Raw genomic sequence first — 27803 nt, forward strand, 5'->3', positions numbered from 1 at the left:
ACTTAAAAGGCTCAGACGATCGTGTGGGAGTCGATTCCTTCAGCAGTCCCGAACCCAGCAAGGTAAATGTAGGCTTTCCCTTCTCGAACCCCGTAGCCACCGCTGCCCTAGTTTGTAAGACGTTTACTGTGTCACGTCAGGTTTAGCTAAGTGTAACGATGATGTTTACTGTGTCACGTCAGGTTTAAGAGTAATGTTATCGAACAAAGTGTCATAAAGGAAAGAGAACTCCTGGTTTGAAATCTTACCTGGAATGTTAACTCATGTTCAGTGTTGACTAAACTCAGTATTTGTCACATATATATGTCACTGGCGATCTTGCTCGAATAAGTATTGAGTTCATAACAATATATATATATATATATATATATATATATATATATATATATATATATATATATATATATATATATGTATATATATATATATATATATATATATATATATATATATATATATATATATATATATATATGTATGTATGTATGTATGTATGTATATATATATATATATATATATATATATATATATATATATATATATATATATATATATATATATATATATATATAAATGATGGAGTGTAGCAGTCTGAGTACTTCTTTGGTGGAGAAAAAAAATGCAACCTCTGGTCTCTCCTGTCTGGTAGCCCCGGCAATGAGCGACCTTCTCTCAGATGCGTGAGGCAGTTCGCCTGGATCAGTTGTAGTCGGTGGTTGTACACTGCCGGACCTCGCTTACTCGCCACAGGAACATACTGTCGGGAGACAAATCATTGTAGAGGTAAGATTATTAAGGGAGGCAAGTACTAGGGACAACTCTTACCAGCATTGGTGTATATTATATATATATGGCTAGTGTATACAACCTCACATGACACATTTAACAACGTAAGTTTTCTGATAATTTAGCCTACTCTTGATAAAAGTCATACTAATAGTGTTGTTAAATTGGATGGCAACATTAAACGCCTTTTGTTGTAACTGTTTCGTTGGCTAGGTTAGGTAAATACTGCAACACCAGACATTTGGAGCTATTATTCATTCCTACATTGCTGTTACTAGATGTATAAAATGTCTCTGATTTTCCAGTTACCCTTTTTCACAAATTCCTAAATATACAACTTATATGGTTACATTTGTCTTCTAGATTTGTGGGATCGCATTGACACTTTTACAGAATGTACACGTACTGAAAAAATATTTGATATAGCGCTCACATTTGTAATCTTTCTGTAGATTTTTAAAGAAGTAATCAAATTTCCTAGTTATCATCACATCAAGGAAGAGCAACTTGACTTCTTATTCCCATTCATCCTCAGACTTGGTGTTGGGGTTGATGTTATTCACTTTAGTATAAAAAAAAAGCTCAGAGTCTTAAGAAGATAGATGGCTATGGTGACCACACGTCGTCAACGTGCCTTACCAAAATTCTGGGAAGGTTCCAGATAGAAGTTAATCTCAGTATCGATGTGTTTCATGAATAACTTACCGAGAATAGGACTAAGGGGAATTCCCAGGACTAGGCGGAATTTCTGTCTTCAAAGATTATCCACATCATCTTGGAAAACGTTATTGGAAACAAAGTTTTATCAAGTCAGTGAACGTTGTTGTGGGCAGGGGCAATCTGAGACTTGAGATCCAGCAATTAACTCCTTAGCTAAGACGACCAGGTGGTGGTACCGTAATAACAAGTGTTACCTGCAGATCTTGCCCGTGGAAAACGATGCAGATAGCCAGAAAACGGAATTTAAGGAGAGACTTAAAATTTGGGAAACAGTAGAAGTCAAACAATAGGACGATGATGGCATGGAGAAGCTTTAACGATGATTGCATGAGTCAGAACGGTCACCCTTCTTCAAGAGAAGCTTAAACAAGGCATTTTCCTGAGGAGGAAAAGTTTTGGTTCCAAAACAAAAGTGAAACAGACGAGCAAGCACGGGTGCAAGTTCACAGTCACACTCGCTTTAAAACCGCAAGATGCCATCTGGTCCACGTCTTGCTTATGTCTAAAGAGAGAAGTGCTTTTTGGACTGAGCGAAAAGATTATTGAAAATCATGGGGTTAGTGACAGGTGCGTCAACTGGTAAGGGAATGGTGGATTCATCCATTGTGGAACTGGAAGAGAAAAAAAGAACCAAAAAGTGTTTGCTTTATCAGCAGGAGAAACGGAAAACTGACTGGAAAAGCGAAGGAAAGTTGGAACGAAGAGAAGATTCTAAAAGTAGTTGAATGCACTTTTGTACGAAAACCAGAGAGACTTTTACCAGTGGCAGAAAGAAAGAAGTTAGCATATGTTCTTTCGGCATGGGAGCACTTTCCCTCAGAAATAACGTATTGTAAATAACGTCAGTTGGAAATGGAAGCGGAATGAGATTTTATGGGACAGATTGTTTTACTCAGTCCAGTTAACCAGGTTCCTTGTCCGAATGGCCATAGAAAAACAGCGGCTGTACTACACACTAGAAGAAAAATAATCTTAGAGGAAGAAGAGATGTATATTTCCATTGCCCCAGTAGTAACCACTGCCATATGCTTAACAGAGACAGACGCATCGCCCAATGAAAGGCAAAATTTTTTTTCCAAGGAATCCATTAGGAAAATTTTTCAGTTACTCTCATTCAGTGCAACCAAAGTGCCATTGTGGGTTTCTTATGGGGAGAATCGTTGGAAGAAATGATGGAATAAAGAGATGCTTAAGAGAACGTTACCATGAACAGATTAAGGGTGAAATTATGCAGCTATAGCACGATAGATTACAGTTGATTAGAAAATCCAGAGGATTTGGATAAAGATCGCTGGGGTCTATGACAAGAAGAGGCTGGTTGATAACGATATACATGTACCACAAACAAATTAGATTTAACAAATATGGCTGCTGAAGGCCAAATCTGTCACTCAAGATAAAAAAAAAAAAAAAAACAGGTTAAAGGAGCAGCTCGAATAGTTAATAACTGAACTCTTATATCTGACATTTAAGAGCACATATAAAAAGTTGATCAGCTACGGAACAACTTTTAAAAGTTCATCATCAAATGAGAAAGATCAGATAACTAAACAACCATTGTAGTCATACAAGAAATATTCATATTAAGTTCAGAAAACAACGATGAAGAACGTGGAGTTAAATCTTCACCTGACGTACCCAAAGATGAACTTCTTGATGCTTAACTCTTAACTCACGGGTGGCCATTGCTGTATCGCCTGATTTAACTGTACACTTGATTTTGTGTTATCTAACGACAGGTAGAAACAATTAGAACTTAAGAAGCTGAACAACACATGTTCCTCGTGTATGTTTCACGTGAATGAGAAGAAACATGTTTCAATGTTTGTTATTCCATTCTTTCACTTGTTCGCACTCTCTTTACGTACGATGTTAGGCAAGGCTGACGTAGTGCTGACGTAAACCCCTGAAAACAGTCGTAAGCAATCGCTGATTACGAAGTTTTCGTGACATGTAAGTTCAGGCGGCCTTAGCTTGTTGGGATACTAAAGAGCTCATCACTTGCGTCTGTATGTGTAGTCAACTGACTGAACATCAAAAAGCGAATGAGAACCGAACTTGGATGTACGTAAAACTCGAAGTGTGGACGCGGAAGTGGACACGCCCGTGGACGCTAAGGGTAGTTCAGCTTTGTAGAGGTGAATTAGAATGGGCACCAGAAACTTAGCCTTGAATGATTCGTTACTCCGCATAAGGTGTCGAGATGACTGGATTGATTCTTTAGATGATACACGTTGATGACTATGACTCACGAGCAGGTTCGCTTGGTTTCGAATCCTGCAGGGGTAAGCGACTCAGCTAACCAACCCAGCTGTGTGTGTGTGTGGAGAGAGAGAGAGAGAGAGAGAGAGAGAGAGAGAGAGAGAGAGAGAATGTACCATCTCGGCTACCACTTAAAAAAGAAATTTCCCGAGGCCAGTGTTACTGTTACTCACTTGTGGATCATACCGAGACTAACTGATAAGTGGGAAAACTCTTTGCGATGGGTAGACTCGTTTCTAAGAGACAGACCGCAAATGATTGTTTACTCCGGATGTGTCTCCTCTGGATAACCTGTTTCAAGTGGTGCTCCTGGAGGGTCGATACTATTAGGTCTGATCTTTTACCTTCTGCGTGTTAATGCTGTGTCAGGACCAGTTTAAGCAAACGTCAAGATGCCTGGGAGTGATATCAAGTTGTTCAGGGGAAATACGATCACTGGCGACTGTCATCTGGTTTTAGTCCGAACATTCTTACTACTTGGTGTAGAATCTTGTTAAAAGTCAGCGAATATGAAAATACTGCTTTGAAGAATTCGCCAGCTTGTCGCATTTATATATTGTGTAAATAGTTAATGGATTGGCCATACAACACGAAAACTAACGAGTGTGGTGTAGTTATTTTCATTTCACCTCGTCGTTGAAGGACCACGTATCCCTGCGTCTAGTTCTAAAGAGCTAAGCAAGGGTAGACGTCATAGCTACGCTGTTGATTGCTTCGGGCAAGACTTCTGAGAACACCATAATCAGGGGGAGGGCGTGTAACTTTTTTTTTTTTTTGTCCCACTGAGATAGTAAGAGGAGCTAGTGGAAGGTGTTGACGTCTAGTTCAGTGAGGATGGCCAATTGGTCCATGAGAAGGTCGTCTCGTATCTCGGTACACGCTCTGGGGACGTCTGTACAGGAGGTGGTGACAGGTACTACTCTACCACCTCGCACATGAGTTGATTCTGCCGGGATGGTCGGAGATAATCAAGGAGGTTCATCATCATGGGTCTCTCTCATGTGGCCACTTGTGGCATCGGCTGCGTACGAAACGGGAATTTGGGTGATGTGCACTGAAATCTTCGGCGATGAAAGCAGAGGACTGTGAGGAGAGAGAGAGAGAGAGAGAGAGAGAGAGAGAGAGAGAGAGAGAGAGAGAGAGAGAGAGAGAGAGAGAGAGAGACGAGTCACCAACGGATCCTAACTTTCAAGAGAAGTTCATCAGTGTGTCGATCTGCAAGTAGTGATCCCTTATAGCCTGTACCTCGACGGTGTTCTCGCACTATAGGATGTCAGCGATACAGAAGGATTTATTTTCTGACAAGCGTAATACAGCCATTTCTTCCTTCTGGTTGTGAGTGCATATAATATTGTTGATGTTAAGTGAAACGAAATGTTTTTAAACTAGTTTTCTATGTATAGAAGGGCAACATTTACATTATCTCGTTCGACTACGACCTGTAGCAAGTATAAATATGGTCGCAGTCCGTGTACGTTCCATCGTGAAACACAGATATGGGTCTGAGTTCATATGCAGTGTCATGGCTTGCGGATCGTCTGTTGTCAAAGATGTCAACTGAAATCGGAGCAGGTAAACTGTTGGGTGTAGAATGTGTCTGCTGGGAGATGATTGTATCTGTGTCTGGGTGTGATACAAACGCAATGGTGTTGTCTACTTCCTACTGGCAGGCCATTAAAGAGCTGTGTAGCGGTGGTCATGTTTGTCTTGATGTTAATGACAGGAACTTTCTCTAAAATGAGAATGGTTTTTTTAATATCTGTGGTCTCCACCGATCACTGCAACTATCATGACACCCGCCATAGATCTCTTTGATGGCCCGAATGGGACACGTCATTGACCTGCCACAAGATATCGAGTCCGCCATTTCTGGACAGCAGGAACGCGGCGCTGACCAACACGGTCCTGGGTTATGAAGGTCAGATTCAGACGAGCCCAACCTGACCTCTCTACTCCACATCCGAACAATAACGGCCTCGCTCGGGCTCTACATAATGTATCTAGTAATGGACTTTATTCCTACTCGTTTGATATTGTTCAGTGTTTCCTCAACTGTAAGTTTTTCTATATTTGTTTCCATACTTTGCATTTAGATTGTTACTCATTATATGACTATAATGCATATGAACGTGCACTTTCATAGAACACATAATACCCTCCAACAGCCAGGATTCGAACAAAGGTCCTTTTGCTTGGTAGGCGGGATCGCTACCACTAGAGTATGATCGGCTACCATGCATAAGGACCTGGGTTCGAATCCTGGTTGTTGGAAGGTATCATGTGATATATATATATATATATATATATATATATATATATATATATATATATATATATATATATATATATATATATATCATATACAAACCTCCAACAGCCAGGATCGAACCCTGGACCCCTGTGCCACAGGTGGGAATGCTAACCGATAGGGTATGGGCCAGGTCCATATCCTAATGATTAGCATTCCCGCCTGTGACACAGGGTTCGATCCTGGCTGTTGGAGGTTTGTATGTTCTATGAAGGTGTGCGTTCATATGCACTTTATTCGTATATATAAACACGTATGTTTTAGAGCAGCCATATTCGATATTAGAACAGCGTAACCAGCGACCCTTGGTAGATGGACATAATGGCATCAGCAGAAGCCTAGACTGGGGACAAACCTGCGTTGTTTAACGAAGGCTGCGTCATGTTGCTGTGTAAACCTATGAGAGACCTTCTTTGTACGATAAAGGTGTACCTAGAACCTACCCCACGGTTGTGTCAGTATAATGAACGTAAACACACGTCTTTCGTGTACTGAAGGTCATACCACATCTGAGAGGTTAGCAGTCCTTGGAATGTAGGAATATCACACGGACACAAGGTAAACCGATTCACTTTCCGATTTCGCCATATACGTATTTGTTAATATGAACGTAAGCTGCACATCTTTCATTGTCATTACGTGGACAGTATCCAAGGGAAGATATGGGCCTGCTGTCAAAAGTTCTTATTTTTGCCTCTTTATTATCCCGGTTATTTACATCCCAGAAGCATCATTAACAGCCCCTGGAGACTGAGGAATCTGATCTCATCAGTATTCTATGCAACACTGGTGTTTTTTGTTCCTATGTTTGTCCAAGGTGAGGAACGAAATCGTCTGTCATTCTTGCATAAGAAAAGCACAACTCATGCAGCAAACTCAATATCGTATGAAAGGATAAGAATTGGCCAAATTGTTTACGGCGAGTCTCACTTTATTATGTAAACATATAAGACAATTGTTAAATGAATCAACTTCCAAACCACACATAGATACCAATATAACATTCCTTGCAATTCTACATATTAGATTAAATCTGTTGTGATAAATTTCGGAAGTTTCATTTGACATTGGGTTAACCATTATATATACGCATGAAGCGTCAACAAACAAACGTGAAGGTCAGATGCACCAGGCTTCAAATGTAATAATAGAACTGTCCTGAAAGTGTCGGCCCGATTTTTAATTCCCAGATTAGTCATTGAAGCCGACGGGATCGACATATTGCCTGCTATGATACATTGCAACTTTCCCATCGCATGTATTACTAAATATTACCTGGTATTCAACGCAGACATCTCTAAACTTCCTAGGAACAAAAAACGGTGGTCGTCCGGTCCCCAGCAAGGCATGCGAGAAGCCGGTCCACAGAACAGCCCGGGGATACAAACCAATCCATACGAGGCAACTTTGCTGTGTGTTTGACTACTGTATGGTAGAACTTGAATAAAACTCTGCTAAGGAAATACATGTCCACACGATTGTCCCCAGTGATGCTACTGTCCCCAGGTTTAACCCCTGAAGTGGTAATGTGTATGTCCTTCGGTTCATTCCCTGAGTCGCTACATGTCCACATATTTATCCCCTGAGATGATACATGTGCCTTAGTGTATCACCTGAGCTGGTACATCTCATCAGAGACCACAGAACTATGTCCCATATTTTCTAAATAGATTTAGATTATAAGACACCAACGTTAGCAGCTCACTTCTTAAGTACTGATAACCCCAGAATACTAAAAGTGCCAACTACTCTAAGCAGCCCAAATTCTGTATGTGCCTATAGAATGCACAGTTTACCATTTCTAATTACATTTGATAACTGAGGGTTTGTATTACTCCTGTAGCCTATCGCATACTTTCGCAAGTTTATTGTCAAGGTGGTCGGTGCATGTTCAATAGTTTTGTCCCAAAGGTGGCTTATATCTGCCCCAAACGTTTACCTTATCATCCATTTCTGCAGAGAAGAATTAATCCTACCATATCTGCAAAATAGACCAGAAATCAGAGAGTCCAATCACTGTAACGTGTAAAAAATGCGACCTTGAACTGAGAATGGTTTTTTGGAGTTGTTTCTTGAGACTATGGCCATTGCGTCAACTTGATTTCAAAAATATTTCTTAAGATATTGACCATTTTCATCATTTTATTACATAAGGGAGAATGTAAACGTAAGTGGTAGTGAGGATGCCGATATCAAATAAAGAACCAATAATTGTGGTAGATATTCTGTTAATGGAGGATTACGAATCTTCATCATTTTTGTCTGAAAAATTTTCCTAACCGAAAAGTCTTCCATAAGGCTTCATTTTTCCTTGAGAGAGAGAGAGAGAGAGAGAGAGAGAGAGAGAGAGAGAGAGAGAGAGAGAGAGAGAGAGAGAGAGAGAGATAAATCAGATCTTAAGTAACGACCGTTCCATACCCAAGTTCACGTGCAACTCAGCAAGATTACGTACATAAGGCAGTAGCTCACGATTATATTATTAGGTTTTAATGAAGACTATGTTTCATGCCCGGTAAACTAGGTGGCGTTAATTCCTGACTTGTATTAGTAGACAAAAAAAAAAATTCCTTATCGTACTTGGTACTTGCTGTCTCTCAAAGAGACTCTGTACCAAAGAAATACCTGCCACAGATAACACGATCTTAAAATCACGCGAGACTACACAAGGAGTGATTTGGGAGCATTCCCAGTCCTGAAAAACTAGAGGAAATTATTTTCTTGATTTTCAAGATTTAAGGGTCTTGGTACGGAAGCTTGAGTCCCTCAATAACCACAGCGATTTGATGTTTTAGTAACACCAGCTAGGTTTATGTGCGTGCACGATATGCTCATCCTGTGAGCGGTAGCGCAAGATGATTACAGAGGTCTCAAAGGGTCTTCGTCAGACCCCCAGTGGTTTGATATATATTACAGAATTGGTTCATTACAGAAGCTTCACTACATACATTATACAATCTTTCATATGGTTAGTTTATACCTAGACGCAAAAAGGTGGATACCATTCCAGTGTGTAGGCTTGAGCCCTGCTGTTTGTAAGGAAGCTCTAACCCTCCTTAGCAACTACCGGCAGAGGCGTAAGTATCGACCTAACAGTGTGAACTTCAGGTAAGAATCTGACAGTTTCCATGTGAATGAGGAATTATGCCTGCGAAAAGTTTTGACGCTTTGTTCACTTCTTTTCTGCTGGAAGCTTTGGAAATTGTAGTTACCTGATCTGATCCACAGCACAGGCAGGATGGAGGAACATTATGAGTGGGTGAACCGCGGCTACGGCAAAAACAATGTGAAGATGCTGTATGTGCGTCGCGAAGGCGTCGTCCACTCCATTAAGGAGTACGAGGTCAGCACAGAGCTCACCCTCGACACCGATGACGACTACATCCACGGAGACAACTCTGCCATCGTCGCTACCGACTCACAGAAGAACACGGTCTACATCCTGGCCAAGAATCACGGGGTGAGTAGGGCATGTATAGAGCTACCGGGTGGTCACCATTTGCTACACCGAAACGTTACAATTCTGTTTATATCTAATAAGATACTATGATAGGTCAGAGTAGTGTTACGTTCTGCCTCCACCCCTTACACATTAAAGGGTGTATAATCAGCCCATAGTCCCATTAAAACAGATAACTCTGAATTAACAGCCTCCGTTAACAGAGATCTGGGCTAGACACATTCCCTTACACTTTGGCTGACATCTGACATTTGACATTTTATCCCTGGGGATAGGGGAGAAACAATACTTCCCACGCATTCCTCGCAAGTCGTAGAAGGCGACTAAAAGGGACGGGAGCTGGGGGGCTGGAAACCCTCCCCTCCTTGTATTTTAACTTTCTAAAAGGGGAAACAGAAAAAGGAGTCACGCGGGGAAGGCTCATCCTCCTCGAAGGCTCAGATTAGGGTGTCTAAATGTGTGTGGATGTAATCAAGATGAGAAAAAAGGAGAGATAGGTAGTATGTTTGAGGAAAGGAACCTGGATGTTTTGGCTCCGAGTGAAACAAAGCTCAAGGGTAAAGGGGAAGAGTGGTTTGGGAATGTCTTGGGAGTAAAGTCAGGGGTTAGTGAGAGGACAAGAGCAAGGGAAGGAGTAGCACTACTCCTGAAACAGGAGTGGTGGGAGTATGTGATAGAGTGTAAGAAAGTAAACTATAGACTGATATGGGTAAAACTGAAAGTGGATGGAGAGAGATGGGTGATTATTGGTGGATATGCACCTGGGCATGAGAAGAAAGATCATGAGAGGCTAGTGTTTTGGAAGCAGCTGAGTGAGTGTGTTAGTAGTTTTGATGCACAAGACCGGGATATAGTGATGGGTGATTTGAATACAAAGGTGAGTAATGTGGCAGTTGAGGGAATAATTGGTGTACATGGGGTGTTCAGTGTTGTAAACGGAAATGGTGAAGAGCTTGTAGATTTATGTGCTGAAAAAGGACTGGTGATAGGAAATACTTGCTTTAAAAAGAGAGATGTACATAAGTATATGGATGTAAGTAGGAGAGATGGCCAGAGAGCGTTACTGGATTACGTGTTGATTGATAGGCGCGAGAAAGAGAGACTTTCGGATGTTAATGTTCTGAGAGGTGCAACTGGAGGGATGTCTGATCATTATCTTGTGGAGGCAAAGGTGAAGATTTGTAGAGGTTTTCAGAAAAAAGAGAGAATGTTGGGGTGAAGAGAGTGGTGAGAATAAGTGAATTTGGGAAGGGGACTTGTGTGAGGAGGTACCAGGAGAGACTGAGTACAGAATGGAAAAAGGTGAGAACACAGGACGTAAGGGGAGTGGAGGAGGAATGGGATGTATTTAGGGAAGCAGTGATGGCTTGCGCAAAAGATGCTTGTGGCATGAGAAGCGTGGGAGGTGGGTAGATTAGAAAGGGTAGTGAGTGGTGGGATGAAGAAGTAAGATTATTAGTGAAAGAGAAGAGAGAGGCATTTGGACGATTTTTGCATGGAAGTAATGCAAATGACTGGGAGATGTATAAAAGAAAGAGACAGGAGGTCAAGAGAAAGGTGCAAGAGGTGAAAAAGAGGGCAAATGAGAGTTGGGGTGAGAGAGTATCATTATTTTTAGGGAGAATAAAAAGATGTTTTGGAAGGAGGTAAATAAAGTGCGTAAGACAAGGGAACAAATGGGAACTTCAGTGAAGGGGGTTAATGGGGAGGTGATAAGTAGTGGTGATGTGAGAAGGAGATGGAGTGAGTATTTTGAAGGTTTGTTGAATGTGTTTGATGATAGAGTGGCAGCTATAGGGTGTTTTAGTCAAGGTGGTGTGCAAAGTGAGAGGGTTAGGGAGAATGCTTTGGTAAACAGAGAAGAGGTAGTAAAAGCTTTGCAGAAGATGAAAGCCGGCAGGGCAGCAGGTTTGGATGGTATTGTAGTGGAATTTATTAAAAAAGGAGATGACTGTATTGTTGACTGGTTGGTAAGGTTATTTAATGTGTGTATGATTCATGGTGAGGTGCCTGAGGATTGGCGGAATGCTTGCATAGTGCCATTGTACAAAGGCAAAGGGGATAAGAGTGAGTGCTCAAATTACAAAGGTATAAGTTTGTTGAATATTCCTGGGAAATTATATGGGAGGGTGATTGAGAGGGTGAATGCATGTACAGAGCATCAGATTGGGAAGAGCAGTGTGGTTTCAGAAGTGGTATAGGATGTGTGGATCAAGTGTTTGCTTTGAAGAATGTATGTGAGAAATACTTAAAAAAGCAAATGGATTTGTATGTAGCATTTATGGATCTGGAGAAGGCATATGATAGAGTTGATAGAGATGCTCTGTGGAAGGTATTAAGAATATATGGTGTGGGAGGCAAGTTGTTAGAAGCAGTGAGAAGTTTTTATCGAGGATGTAAAGCATGTGTACGGGTAGGAAGAGAGGAAAGTGATTGGTTCTCAGTGAATGTTGGTTTGTGGCAGGGGTGTGTGATGTCTCCATGGTTGTTTAATTTGTTTATGGATGGGGTGTTAGGGAGGTGAATGCAAGACTTTTGGAAAGAGGGGCAAGTATGCAGTCTGTTGTGGATGAGAGAGCTTGGGAAGTGAGTCAGTTGTTGTTCGCTGATGATACAGCGCTGGTGGCTGATTCGTGTGAGAAACTGCAGAAGCTGGTGACTGAGTTTGGTAAAGTGTGTGAAAGAAGAAAGCTGAGAGTAAATGTGAATAAGAGCAAGGTTATTAGGTACAGTAGGGTTGAGGGACAAGTCAATTGGGAGGTAAGTTTGAACGGAGAAAAACTGGAGGAAGTGAAGTGTTTTAGATATCTGGGAGTGGATTTGGAAGCAGATGGAACCATGGAAGCGGAAGTGAATCATAGGGTGGGGGAGGGGGCGAAAGTTCTGGGGGCCTTGAAGAATGTGTGGAAGTCGAGAACATTATCTTGGAAAGCAAAAATGGATATGTTTGAAGGAATAGTGGTTCCAAAAAGTTATATGGTTGCGAGGCGTGGGCTATAGAGTTATGCAGAGAAGGGTGGATGTGCTGGAAATGAGATGTTTGAGGACAAGATGTGGTGTGAGGTGGTTTGATCGAGCAAGTAATAATAGGGTAAGTGAGATGTGTGATAATAAAGAGAGCGTGGTTGAGAGAGCAGAAGAGGGTGTTTTGAAATGGTTTGGTCATATGGAGAGAATGAGTGAGGAAAGATTGACCAAGAGGATATATAAGTCAGGGGTGGAGGGAACGAGGAGAAGTGGGAGACCAAATTGGGGGTGGAAAGATGGAGTGAAAAAGATTTTGAGTGATCGGGGCCTGAACATGCAGGAGGGTGAAAGGCGTGCAAGGAATAGAGTGAATTGGAACGACATGGAATACCGGGGTCGACGTGTTGTCAATGGATTGAACCAAGGCATGTGAAGCGTCTGGGGTAAACCATGGAAAGTTGTGTGGGGCCTGAATGTGGAAAGGGAGCTGTGGTTTTGGTGCATTATTACATGACAGCTAGAGACTGAGTGTGAACGAATGTAGCCTTTGTTGTCTTTTCCTAGCGCTACCTCGCACACATGCGGGGAGAGGGGGTTTTTATTTCATGTGTGGCGGGGTGGCGTTGGGAATAAATAAAGGCAGACAGTATGAATTATGTACATGTGTATATATGTATATGTCTATGTGTGTATATATATGTATACGTTGAGATGTATAGGTATGTACATTTGCGTGTGTGGACATGTATGTATATACATGTGTATGTGGGTGGGTTGGGCCATTCTTTCGTCGGTTTCCTTGCAGTACCTCGCTAACGCGGGAGACAGCGACAAAGTAGAATAAATAAAAAGTGAAATACTGACATTTGACGGCCATAATGATATATCTACTGTTCCCTTCTTCTCAAGTTGGTCAAATACCAAACAGATAAAAATCTATAAAAATATATTTATAATAGGAAAATAAGCATGGCTCTCTCATAACATAAATAATAACATTTATTCTTGATACATAGACCTCTCTCTATATTACTTTACTTAACATCACTCTGGCAAATTCACTGGCCTCAATTATATAACATATGGGTTTGAAATGACTTGAGATGTGTACATATTACATTATACATTTACCAACAGCTTTGTATCACAAGGTTTACCATTAACTTTCCTATTAAACACTTCCCTCACTAAATACAAATGTTTTTCCCAAGTTTTTTAATACAATACTATACATCTATATATACAGAACAATCTTTAACATCACACAATACTTGATTTACTAATCTTTGGAAAGTAGTACCACTGTTTTTCATACCAAAGGGCATCGCTTTATACTGATACAAACCATCCATAGTTACCTACAAATGCAGAAATTTCCTTTGCTCTTTCAGTCAAAGGTACTTCCCAATACCCTTTCAATAAGTCTAACTTAGTTACAAATTTAGCATTTCCTATCTGACCAATTAAACATCTACTCTTGGAATAGGATACAAGTCAGCTTTAGTCATTTTATTTACCTTTCTGAAATCAGTACAAAATCTAGGAAATATCATCAGGTTTAGTTATCAACACACAAGGTGAGCTCCAAGGACTGTTACTTTTTCAATCAGATCATTGTCAAACATATACTGTACTTCTTTTCTCATTATCTCTCTCATTTTAGGATTCACTCTATAAGGTTGCTGCTTGATAGGTGTTGCATCGTCAATTTCAATGTCATGCAGTAACACATTAGTTCAAGGAACATCAGAAAACAAACACCTAAACTCATTCATTATTTGTATGATCTCATCTCTTCTTTCAGTTTCTAAATGATCAAGCTTCTTTTTCAAATTATCTATCTAACATATCTGAATTTTTTAACAATTTGTCTTCACATCTCTCCAACTTCACATTCTCACATCCATTCACTTCCTCTGCATGATGACATAACACATGCACAAGACACATTTGTAACCTCATCATCCTTTGCAGAATTTCTGTCATAATAAGATTTTATTATGTTTATGTGACACAATTGACTTGGCTTGCATCTTTCTGGGGTATTCACATTGTAGTTCAAATCATCCACTCTCCTTTCAATAACCCATGGACCATTAAACCTTGCTCTCAGAGGATTTCCTGTCTGAGGCAATATTATCAACACTTGATCACCTTGTTTAAACTTTCTGCTTCTAGATTTTTTGTCATACCATACCTTCATATCTTCTTGATGCCTTTTCAAGTTTTCTGCAGCAACCTCTCTAGCTCTACCCAACATTTCTCTTTCAACATACTCAATGGACCTCTTATTTCATGTCCGTACACTAACTCAAATGGACTAAAACCTGTAGACTCGAGTACTGAATCTCTAATGGCAAACATTGTTAAAGGCAGACCTTCATTCCAGTCTACTGACAATTTCTCACAATACATTCTCAAATCATTTTCAGTCTGATGGAATCTCTCCACAACTCCTTGGCTCTGTGGGTGAAAAGCTCTTTACATCCTATGTGTTATATGTAACCCCTTTAATATTTTCTTAAACATTCCAGAAGCGAAATTACTTCCTTGGTCTGACTGTATAATTTCAGGCATACCCATCCAGGAGAAATATTTCATTAACTCTCTTACAATATTTTTGAATGGATGATACATAATGATACTGCTTCTGGAAATCTGGTAGATGCACACATTATTGTTAATAGATACAGATATCCTTTACATGTTTTAGGTAGAGTACCTACACAATCAATTACAATTTTGCTAAAAGGTTTACAAAAAGCAGGAATTGGCTGCAGTGGTGCTGGCTGTATAGTCTGGTTGGTTTTACATACTCTCTGACATAATTCACAAGTCGTACAATACTGGACCATATCTTTCTTCATATTTGGCCAATAAAAATGAGTTAATATTCTATCATTTGTCTTCCTGACTCCCAAGTGTCCAGACAAACAAGAACTATGTGACAGAGCAATTACATGTACCCTATAATTCCTTGGAACTGCAATTTGCTTTCTAACCTCCCAGTGAGCAGATGCTGGAACATAAGCAGGTCTTCATTTTCTCATTAACACACCATTTGTACATAAAGTCCAACTGACACCCTTCTCATTCCCATTTCTAGCAGTTTCACTTCAACGTTCTTTCAAACTTTCATCACCCTTCTGTAACTTTGTTAACTCTTCCTTGTCCACAACAAGATCTGGAAATACATCAATTTTCAATTCCACAGTGCTCTTCTCATTTCCAATTTCTTCTGAATTATCCCTAGTTACATACTCTTCATTAAATAATTCATCTAAATCATAATCAACTTCTCCTCTCTTTAACCTGGACACAACACACGCTGGATAAACAATTTCACTACACTGTACATTACTATCAGTTTGATTCTCTACAGTTTTATCTGTCATGTGGTTCACCTTTACAATAGTAACTACACGAAATGGATTACTGCTCATGATAGACTCTGGGACAAATTAGTCAGTCAAATCATTCCCCAATAGCATGTGTACTCCAGGCATAGGAAATTCTTCACACATCCTAACCTTTACACAGCCACTCACAGATCCACTCTCAAGATTTATATAATGCAATGGGATAGGCTTGCCTAACCATAATCCTTTTACATTTATTTTTTCCCCAGAGTAAGACTCATTTGTCCACTCTAATACATCTTTCAGGATTAAACTCTGACGTGCTCCAGTATCCCTCAATATCAAAATTTTCTTCTCAGGACTACCTTTAATCCCAACTTTCCTGCAGTAATATATGACTCACAAACTGCACACTGTGGTTTACTCACATTTTACTCATTACTTCTTACCTCACAAATATCATGTTTCTGTTCCCAAGCAACATTTAATCCTATAGTCTTTGGTGATTTTTGACACTGATATTTACTATGACCAAATTTTCCACATCCCAAACATTTCATTGGTGGTTTCTCCTGTCTACTAACATATGGGTTATGACTAAACTGAGGTCTTGAGTACCTGTATTGTGTATGTATTTGGAATCTATTTCGTACATTATTTTGTGGCTCATAGTTATGTGCACCCTCCACAAGATAATGTTTACTAGGCTGTCTATTACTGTTTACAGGTTATTTCTTTCTTACAATATTTGTTAGCTACTTCTAACTGGTCAGCCATCCTGGCAGCTTTCCTCACATTTTTCACTCTACTCTTGCATATTTCATAATATATTTCAAGTTGTAAGCCACTTTTGAATTGTTCCCACAGGATAAGTTGCCTCTGCTCCTCCATTGTTTCTATTTTTTCTGATTTACACCATCTACCAAATGTCATTCCACATTCTCTAGCCATCTCCAGGTGAGTTTGTCCACTGATTTTCTTGATGTCCCTAAACCTTCTCCTGTATGCTTCTGTGTCCAATTCCAGTTATTAATACTGCTTCCTTAACAGCCTTGTAATTTACTGAGTCCATTAAACTAAGACATACATATGCCTCTTTAGCCTTACCCTTAGATTTACTCTGCACCAACATAGCCCAGTCAATTTCATCCCATTCTTTAATAAATGCAAGTATTTCAAATTGAATGAAGAAATCCTCAGCTTCTTTTTCTATAATCTCAGGTAACTTACTTGCTCTATCATCTCTATCTCCAATTCTCTCTCATGTCATTTTTGACATGTCAGCAGAGAAATTCCATAAATAACTGCACCTGGTTCAGTTCGTCTTTATTACACTGGTAGAGAAAATGTATATCCTGGGTTTCAGTAAAACTCTTAACATTATCTGTCATGTTTAAGTATGAACACTTATTTAGAAAAATTTTCTCCATATAATTCAAGAGAGCACAGTAGAGTACTAACCCACAACACTTAGGCCAGCTTGATTTACATACACTTGGTTTCACTTATTCAGACCCCTGACAGCAGGTTTGTTTCACAGTTCAAGATCCTGGAAGGGCCCCCAATTTACGTTCTGCCTCCACCCCTACCCCATTAAAGGGCGTATAATCAACCCATAGACCCATTAAAAGATAACTGAATTAACAGCTTGTTAACATAAAGATTTGGGCGAGACACAGATTCCCTTACAATTTGGCTAATACCTGACGGCCATAATGATATATCTACTATTACCTTGTTCTCAAGGTGGTCATATATCAAAGACTGATAAAAATCTAGAAGAATATATTTATAATAGCAAAATAAACATGGCTCTCACGTAACATAAATAATACCATTTAATTCTTGATACATACACCTCTCTATGTATAACTTAACATCATTCTGGCAAATTCACTGGCCTTAATTACATAGCATAGTTTGAAATGACTGAGATGTGTAAAAATTACATTATACATTTACCAACAGCTTTGTATTACATCTTTTGGCTATTCCTGAGAGAGAGTCTTGACCTTGGCCATCTTCCAGTTTCTATACCATTTCTCCAAGAAAACTGAATAAGATATAATGGGTAACTATAACTATTGGTAAATAAGGGAGATAACTAACAGTAGCAAAATAGATAAATGGTAGATAGCGTTACGATATTGCAACTTTAGGTCGAGTTAGTTTGGTTTGTGTTACGTTAGATTAGGTTAAGACCTTCTCTCTCTCTCTCTCTATCTATCTATCTATCTATCTATATATATATATATATATATATATATATATATATATATATATATTATACTTTGTCGCTGTCTCCCGCGTTAGCAAGGTAGCGCAAGGAAACACGAAAGAATGGCCCAACCCACCCACATACACATGTATATACATACACGTCCACACACGCACATATACATACCTATACGTTTCAACATATACATATATATATACATACACAGACATATACATATATACACATGTACATAATTCATACTTACTGCCTTTATTCATTCCGTCGCCACCTCGCCACACATGAAATGACACCCCCTCCCCCCACGTACGCGCGAGGTAGCGCGAGGAAAAGACATCAAAGGCCACATTCGTCCACACAGTCTCTAGCTGTCATGTATAATACACCGAAACCACAGCTCCCTTTCCACATCCAGGCCCCACAAAACTTTCCATGATTTACCCCAGACGCTTCACATGCCCTCGTTCAATCCATTGACAGCACGTTGACCCCGGTATACCACATCGTTCCAATTCACTCTATTCCTTGCACGCCTTTCACCCTCTTGCACGTTCAGGCCCCGATCGCTCAAAATCTTTTTTAACTCCATCCTTCCACCTCCAATTTGGTCTACCACTTCTCCTCGTTCCCTCCACCTCTAACACATATATTCTCTTTGTCAATCTTTCCTCACTCATTCTCTCCATGTGACCAGACCATTTCAACACACCCTCTTCCGCTCTCTCAACCACACTCTTTTTATTACAACACATCTCTCTTACCCTTTCGGTACTTACTCGATCAAACCACCTCACACCATATATCGTCCTCAAACATCTCATTTCCAACACATCCACCCTCCTCCCCGCAACCCTAATTATAGCTTACGCCTCACAACCATATCACATTGTTGGAACCACTATTCCTTCAAACATACCCATTTTTGTTTTCCGAGATAATGTTCTCGCCTTCCACACATTCTTCAACGCTCCCAGAACCTTCGCCCCCTCCCCCACCCTGTGACTCACTTCCGCTTCCATGGATCCATCCGCTGCCAAATCCACTCCCTGATATCTAAAACGCTTCACTTCCTCCAGTTTTTCTCCATTCAAACTTACCTCCCAATTGACTTGTCCCTCTACTGTACCTAATAACCTTGCTCCTATTCACATTTACTCTCAGCTTTCTTCTTTCACACACTTTACCAAACTCAGTCACCAGCTTCTGCAGTTTCTCATCCGAATCAGCCACCAGCGTTATATCATCAGTGAACAACAACTGACTCACTTCCCAAGCCCTCTCATCCACAACAGACTGCATACTTGCCCCTCTCTCCAAAACTCTTGCATTCACCTCCCTAACAACCCCGTCCATAAACAAATTAAACAACCATGGAGACATCACGCACCCCTGCCGCAAATCGACATTCACTGGGAACCAATCACTTTCCTCTCTTCCTACTCGTGCACATGCCTTACATCCTCGATAAGAACTTTTCACTGCCTCTAGCAACTTGCCCCCCACACCATATACTCTTAATACCTTCCACAGAGCATCTCTAACAACTCTATCATATGCCTTCTCCAGATCTATAAATGCTCCATAAAAATCCATTTGTTTTTCTAAGTATTTCTCACATACATTCTTCAAAGCAAACACCTGATCCACAAATTCTCTACCACTTCTGAAGCCACACTACTTTTCCCCAATCTGATGCTCTGTGCATGCCTTCACCCTCTCAATCAATCAACTAATATATATATATATGTATATATATATATATATATATATATATATATATATATATATATATATATATATATATATATATATATATATGAGTGTGTGTGTTTTGAGTTCAATGAATCTTAATGCTAATTTGGCATGTATCAGTTTCTTCCAGATGTTCTCAACTTGTTTAACGCCTCTCTGACCCTACTCAGGTAGATTATCAGTAAGCTGGTCAGAGTTCATAACAGAGGCAGAAGCAAACTTAGAAACCATCAGTGTAACTTTCTAAAGTTTAAGGACAGTAGGGTATGGTCTAGGTTACTGTACGAAAGTCAAAGATCAAAGGAAAAAATTATTGACCAATTATAGATGGATACGGTATGCAGCTACTCCATTGTCTTGACTAATGAAAGCTGGCCGAGCGTGCTGCTACGTGACGTCACCAGTTACCGTGCCGTTCTCGCTGGAAAAGGTCAGATGTCGAGCTCTAAGTAACATCAGAAGATCGTCAGTCTGCAGGTACATACACGGTGATCTTTCCTTGATGTAGAGGGCTTCGAGTAACTGAAGGCGTCTACGGTCGGGTGAAGTGTCTGATATGGATGTTCCTGTCTCCAACATCTCTCTCGTGAGGGTGGTGTTGTGGCAGGATCTCAGGTGTGTCTTCGGGATCCCACTCTGTAAATAACACGAAAGACGTCGGGACAAGTTAGTTGGTAGTCATTATGACGAAAGGGGCGGGCAGTCCACGTATGGGCAGTGGAATTCGTATGATATATATATATATATATATATATATATATATATATATATATATATATATATATATATATATATATATATATATATATACACGTGTTTGTATGAATATGTATGTATGTATAGACGGATAGATAGATAGACAGATAGATATAGTCACCCTGAAGTTGTTATCGTAATATCTTTCACCTGTTTTATAGTCATGTGTTGTCACCTAAACCCTGCACAGTTGGTCCTTGAATCCTCTTGAGTTTGCGGGGAGTGTGAGGCTGTCCAGCAGCTTAGTTGTGGCTGGACGGGCGGGCATCCTGCCAAGATTCGCCTTTTTTGTACTTCTGATTCTCTTTTAGATAGTATCCGACGTGGCGCGGGAAAAACATGCCTCAGTCAAGGCTATCTTGGAGGATAGTTATTAATAGGCCTGTAACATTTCGTCCAGCTCGGCCAGATGACTGTCCCTCCACTCATTAGAGACGGAGAGGTCATTGATTTCTTTTCCTATTTATCGAAGCTGTTAAACACAGACGCGACCTAGTACACCTAGATACGACGAAACGTAATGAAGAACAACCAAGCCTAGGTAAGCACGTTCAGTCACAGGGGAAAGCGACGAAGCAGCTACCATAACTAGGCAATGCAATTAGATTTGACCAAACACAGGAAGAGGCTGGACACAATACAACGCTGCTTGGCACAGTTTATCGAGATAAAACAAGCTAAGCTGGGGGCTACCACGACAACTTTATTCCTTCCGCTCCTGCCAGGTCACAGCGTCATCAACGTATGACTGGTAGAAAGGCGGGCAAATCTTTTGTTTACAAGTTTATACGCATGTAGAGACACTAAGCGAAAATAAGACACAAGCAAACACACATTTGTAAGAGACCAAATGCATCTCTACACGAGTGGGTACAATAAGACATTGTCGTGCACAGCCATACTTGATTGTACACTTTTATGACACGATTAAGCACTGCAAACACATATAGACACGATCAGACACAGATAGACATGACTAGACAGAGCTAGACATAACCAGAGAGATTGACACAGCCAGCCACAGCACGGTAATAGGAGAACGGGAGGAGAGAGGTGGAAATAGAACAGGTTAGAAGAGATAAGAGGACAACATAAGGTGGGTAGAGATGGGAGAAGAACAGGTGGAGAGAGGTAAAGAGAACACCGAGAGGGGGAGAGTGGAGGTGAGTGAAGAACAGGAGGATGGGAGAGACTGGAGAATACTCGTGACCATTCAGGTGACCCTCTACCCCTCATCTTGGCAGATCAAGTCGCCGGAGTCCTTCGCCCTGTTGCTGTGCTCCCACTTCCTCACTAAGTATCCTCACGTGAACAAGGTGAAGGCGGGCGTGGAGGTGAGCCCCTGGAGACGGCAAGTGGTGGATGGCCGAGCTCACAACCATGCCTTTATTTATTCTCCCGAGTATCAACACACTTGTCAGGTGACGCAGAAGCGTGGAGGTGAGTATCTCAGACTGGTTTAATAGGTGACTTATGTAAACTATGATTGCTGTATTACTAGCCTGGGTTTATTTTTGCCTCAATTAAGCTTCATGTACAACGATTCAGTTCAGCACATTTAGCACTGTTTCTGTATTCCGTGGAAACTATAAGCCAATATGATGGAGAATCGCACTGCAGCGACACTTCCGCCAACCATCAGCCACATGTTCCATGAGCTCCCACCTTCCCTCACTCCACCAAGCCACCCAGTAACAATGAGCCATCTGTCTCACACCCACAGAGGAGCCATTGGTGTCCACGAGTCTGGAGGGTATGCGAGTGCTGAAGACGACCCAGTCCTCCTTCGTCAACTTCGTCAGCGACGAGTTCCGCTCCTTGCCAGACATGAAGGACCGCATCTTCTCCACGGTGGTATCCGCCTCCTGGAAGTATAACACCGCGAAGGGCGTCGACTTCGGCAAGACATGGTGAGAGAGAGAGAGAGTTACACTGTTACACAGACCCAAGGTCTAAGCGAGGTGGTTTGGTTGTAAGGTTAAAAAAAAAAAAATTGTAAGCAGTAGAAGAAAAGGATAGCAAAGCAAAGGCTCTCTCCCCACCCTCTACCCCCTCTGGCACACGTCGGTAGGAAAACAGGTAGAAAAAAAAAATACCTTGCAGGATTAATAAGCCTGAGGGAAATTTTTATAGGAAAATCATAAAGTAGAATGACCATGAATATGTCATGCATGCCATCACCAAAGACATGCATCCCTTCCCTTTTTGTTATAGAGACAATGCTGAGGATAAACTTTGAGCTCCAGTCTCTGGACTTACCATGCCTGTATTATTCCTGATGTTGAAAGAATGATACAATAATTCATAATTACGCTCTCTAAGCAAATGACATGGGTTAATCAATGTTAGTATGATAACGGGACATGGCTAGAGAGAGGTCGATGGTTTAGAAAGTAACACGATGTACCATTACGTTATGATAACTAGCTGAAGGAATCATTCATCAATACAGAAGAGTGACGAGAGAGACACAGGTGGAGCTGAGGAGTGGCATGAAGCCTGAGAGTCAAAGCTTCGCAATGTTTTGTGTTCTTTTTCAAAGTTATACCGACATAGTGTTGACTTTAGAGGCATCTAGATGACCCAAATGTAACGCATTGTGGGAAGATTACCGCGGTACACATAAAATGGCTCAGATGTACCGTAAAAGGTAAAGATAAACAGTGCTGGAGGCCTGAGCATAACACCGGCACCTCTTTTAGGGTCAATGATCGCGAGGCTATAACCATGACCCATGTCTCCCACCAGGTTAACGATGTTCAAGATCATCTCCGACAAGTTTGCTGGTCCGCCCGACACTGGCATCTTCTCTCCCTCCGTCCAGAACACGGTCTACCTCATCCAGAAGGCAGCGCTGCAGGCTATCCCCGAGGTCAGTCAGGATATCAAAGTCATACTGACACACACTTGTCTCTCACACACTAACCTACTCCTTCGCCTCCCCCTCCCCCCCCCCCACACCCCTTCTTCGCTCACAACCTTCTCACGCAACCCCCCCTCTGGCATCCATCCATCGCCCTTTCTTATATATATTATCCCTGGGGATAGGGGATTAAGAATACTTCCCACGTATTCCCTGCGTGTCGTAGAAGGCGACTAAAAGGGGAGGGAGTGGGGGGCTGGAAATCCTCCCCTCTCGTTTTTTTTTAATTTTCCAAAAGAAGGAACAGAGGGGGCCAGGTGAGGATATTCCAAAAAAGGCCCAGTCCTCTGTTCTTAACGTTACCTCGCTAACGCGGGAAATGGCGTATAGTTTGAAAGAAAGAAAAAGAAATATATATATATATATATATATATATATATATATATATATATATATATATATATATATATATATATGTGTGTGTGTGTGTGTGTGTGTGGATCACCCATTACCATACCGAGATCTTAATCATAGTATTCTCTACTAACTTCATACATATGGTCTTTGACACACACATTTGTCAAGTCAATGAATAAGAAATTTCAAACAGGTAAATTAAGGTCGAGCAAAGAATTCATGAGATATTCTGATATCGTTAACTGTAACTTTGGTGAAGAAGATGACTCTTAAAAGCTTACTGGCTTGAAACCATAAATAACTTCATTACTGTCAAATTATTGACATTGTGCGTGATATAAGAATCCAACATATTGCCCAAAAACTTGATATATATATATATATATATATATATATATATATATATATATATATATATATATATATATATATATGTATATGTGTGTGTGTGTGTGTGGTGACACGTCGGTCACCACACATCCACCAGCCACAACACACAACGTTCAGCACACGTCGGGCAACACACACCCACCAGCCACAACACACAACACCCAGCACAAGCCAGGCAACACACACCCACCAGCCACAACGCACAACACCCAGCACACGTCGGTCAACACACACACACACACACCAGCCGCAACACACAGCACCCAGCAAACGTCGGGCAACACACAGAAAGAATACTTCCCACGTATTCCCTGCGTGTCGTAGAAGGCGACTAAAAGGGGAGGGAGCGGGCGGCTGGAAATCCTCCCAGCTCGTTTTTTTTTTTTTTAATTTTCCAAAAGAAGGAACAGAGAATTGGGCCAGGTGAGGGTAGTCCCTCAAAGGCCCAGTCCTCTGTTCTTAACGCTACCTCGCTAATGCGGGAAATGGCGAATAGTTTGAAAGAAAAATATATATACACTCACACATAATGTATTGATTCTGCTTCAGATATCAAGCGTGGAGGTGACGATGCCCAATAAACACTATTTCACTATCGACCTAAGCAAGTTCAAGGACGTAGGCGCCCTGGAAAATGACGAGGTGTACCTACCTGTGGACAAGCCCTCTGGGAACATCACAGCCGAGCTGGGAAGGAAGCTTCAGTCCAAACTGTAGAGGAATCTTTCGTGGCAGGAAGCGTTGATGATGATTTTGCAGGTATGACGAACTTATCCAGAAGGATATTAGGATATTTCATCATTCCTGAAAGTCGTCTTGGCATCATCATGTACTACAAGAACAAGAAAACCAGTGACTACTACATCTTGGGTGAACAACCTCGCACACGAACAATGCCCCACGACAGTCAACCAGAGTAGTTTACGAGGACTCCTGCCCAGCTGAAGGTTGTAAACTTCAAAACCACGTGAACTACATCGGTATGACCGCTACATCACTCAGTCGACGTCTAACACTTGATGTTCAGAACGGAGGCCCTAAACAACTGATGAAGCAACAAACAACATAACATGGGTCTCACTCATCAACATTTTACTGTAAACACATCGCCATGAACCTACAAGACTACAGGTAACAGAAGCCACGTACATAAAAGAATATAATCCATACATAAACCATCAAAGTACAGGACAAGCAGAGACGACAATTATGCTGTACACACCCCCAAATGACCCATCTCTACCTCCTCCGTACTTTCCCCATGTGCGGAGACCTCAGTTAAAACCTCCCAACCGTTAAGCCAGCGAGTTTGGCGCCTTACCCACCACACTACTACGCATCAACGACGAGGGAGCACGGTCCACCACTTAGCATATAATTATCTACGTCACCGCTCATTGGTAACACTTCAAAGAGTGATTATTCTTTTTTTATTACATAATGCGTTGCATCATTTATAATCAATCTGACTGAAGATGAGCAGTGTTCGAGTGCCCGAAACGTCTCGTGTGTTTCAAGAATAAAGTGAAAATGTACATAGGACATATGATTCACACTTTAACTCATGAAACAAATCATATATATATATATATATATATATATATATATATATATATATATATATATATATATATATGTATATATATATATATATATATATATATATATATATATATATATAGCAATAATGAGACGACTGTGCTTTTGGGCACTCAGCCAACACAGGAAAAAAAGAATGTTTGTCCAAATATTTTAAAAAGTTCATTAAACTTGTATGTTAACCAGAGATCATGGTACCGGAAGCTCTCAAGAGTGTGCGTGTGACCCGCTGTGAAGTACGTAACAGCAATTTCATATCGGGAAAACTTCTTGTTAAGAAAGACACATAAAGAACAGGAATATCTATTGCCAACCAAGGCAGACCAGTTTTAGAGAAATTAATCCTTTTAATTAGGAGATGGAATGGTTCATTGTGTTAAAAGATTAACATCTATTACCGATTTTGAATCATCCAGCAATGGAAAAATGATCCTTAGGCATGTGAAAGAAAAGGGACGGTACATTGTTTTTGTGATGTGAAATAGTGATGTTTACTCAGAGGACGATGGGGGAAAAACGCCCAGGCGAGAGTGTGGGGGAGGAAGCCTCGCTTGCTGTTGATGACGACTATAAACCTCCGTACAAGATGATGGCGAGAAAACCTTGATCAAAGAACTACAGTGGGGTGGAATGATCGGACGGAGAAGGATAAGGACAGGAAAGGCATTCATCTGTAAGAAATTAAAAGGGGAAAGATAGAAAGACAACCTGAAAGATAATTGTTAGTACAAAAACTGATGATATTGTTTGTATGTAAATAAGGTACACACCTTGAATATTGATCATCAAAATATTTCTCTATATTTGTAGTGTTCGACGAAATTGATGTTTCTTTTAATAAATGGATTAAGGACAACTATTTTTCTTTTTCAGAGCAGGTCCTCAGTTGAGTTGCGAGTTGAAGTGTCAGCCACATGCAGTACGTTCTTCATGTTTAAGGAGCATTTGATTTTCCATTTGCCACAGGTATGACTGGAGGGGAAATCGAGGGATGAATATAAGATATCGCGATGTTGCTGGAGTGTTGCATAATGCTGTCAATGCTGGATACTCAGTGGGGATCCAGCAGTCTTTGTGATGTGCGAGCCTAATAGCTAACTATCAGATATGCCAGATCGAATAACTTTAAACAGCCACTTGCGACATCTTTTTTTCTTTAATCATTTGCAAGCTGCGATCCGCTAAGGGTATATTTACCCACTCATATTTTAATGGGAGAGTAGAAAAGCTTTTTATTGACAACATTATAGAAACAGGCTGAAGTTAGCTACGATTTTTTCCTTTTTAAGTTGGGGGCTCCAGTCATAGACGAAAGTCCACATCAAAGCCGGGCCTTAGTTGATTTATTGAGAAGTTCATAAAAGGGGGAAAAAAAAGAGATAAGGGAAAGAATGAACGAATTTTGGATTAAATGAAAAACCCTAGTTTCCCTTTCTACTCTAATAACTTATGGTATTATCACCAGTAGTAATGAAAGAGAATGATAATCAAAAATCCTTAGCCGTATGCAGCAAATTACTGTAAGTATACTACTATACAGTAAGTATACTACTATACAGTATACACGCTGCTCTTTCTACACACACTGCCACTAGGTTGACTTTCTGATACATTTAAATGACTGTTTGACACTGTCACCGTGCTGCTTAAAGTGCCATGGTAATTGAAGTATTGCAGTAACAACACATTACGAAACATTGTATTAAATGGCAAGCCGGAGAGTTTAAGGTGATGCGGAGGCAAAGTGGGTTCGTCTATATATACAGTCCTTCACAATACAGTTTTTTCTTTAGAAACACATACACACGGCTACTAAGCCAAGTTCCTGATGTGATTAAATGACTTCACTGTCTGTAGCTGCACTATAGCTTTATTGGTCATAAATATCATTTAAACGTTCATAAGATTCATATCAAGCTCCAAGGAAGAAC

At 40.6% G+C, this 27803-nt stretch overlaps 1 protein-coding gene across 1 annotated transcript; it reads left to right on the forward strand.

Moving 5' to 3' along the window:
• Window positions 1–649: 649 nt before the first annotated feature.
• On the forward strand, window positions 650–26728 carry Uro (Urate oxidase). Its single transcript, XM_071692136.1, has 6 exons — window positions 650–783; window positions 9302–9533; window positions 21848–22043; window positions 22327–22513; window positions 23352–23475; window positions 24823–26728. Exons 2-6 carry the CDS (start codon window positions 9312–9314, stop codon window positions 24988–24990), a joined length of 897 nt encoding a protein of 298 aa, XP_071548237.1. The 5' UTR covers window positions 650–783; window positions 9302–9311; the 3' UTR covers window positions 24991–26728.
• Window positions 26729–27803: the final 1075 nt, after the last annotated feature.

The sequence above is a fragment of the Panulirus ornatus genome, chromosome 1 (assembly GCF_036320965.1).
Source record: "Panulirus ornatus isolate Po-2019 chromosome 1, ASM3632096v1, whole genome shotgun sequence".
In the NCBI taxonomy this organism is placed as follows: domain Eukaryota; kingdom Metazoa; phylum Arthropoda; class Malacostraca; order Decapoda; family Palinuridae; genus Panulirus; species Panulirus ornatus.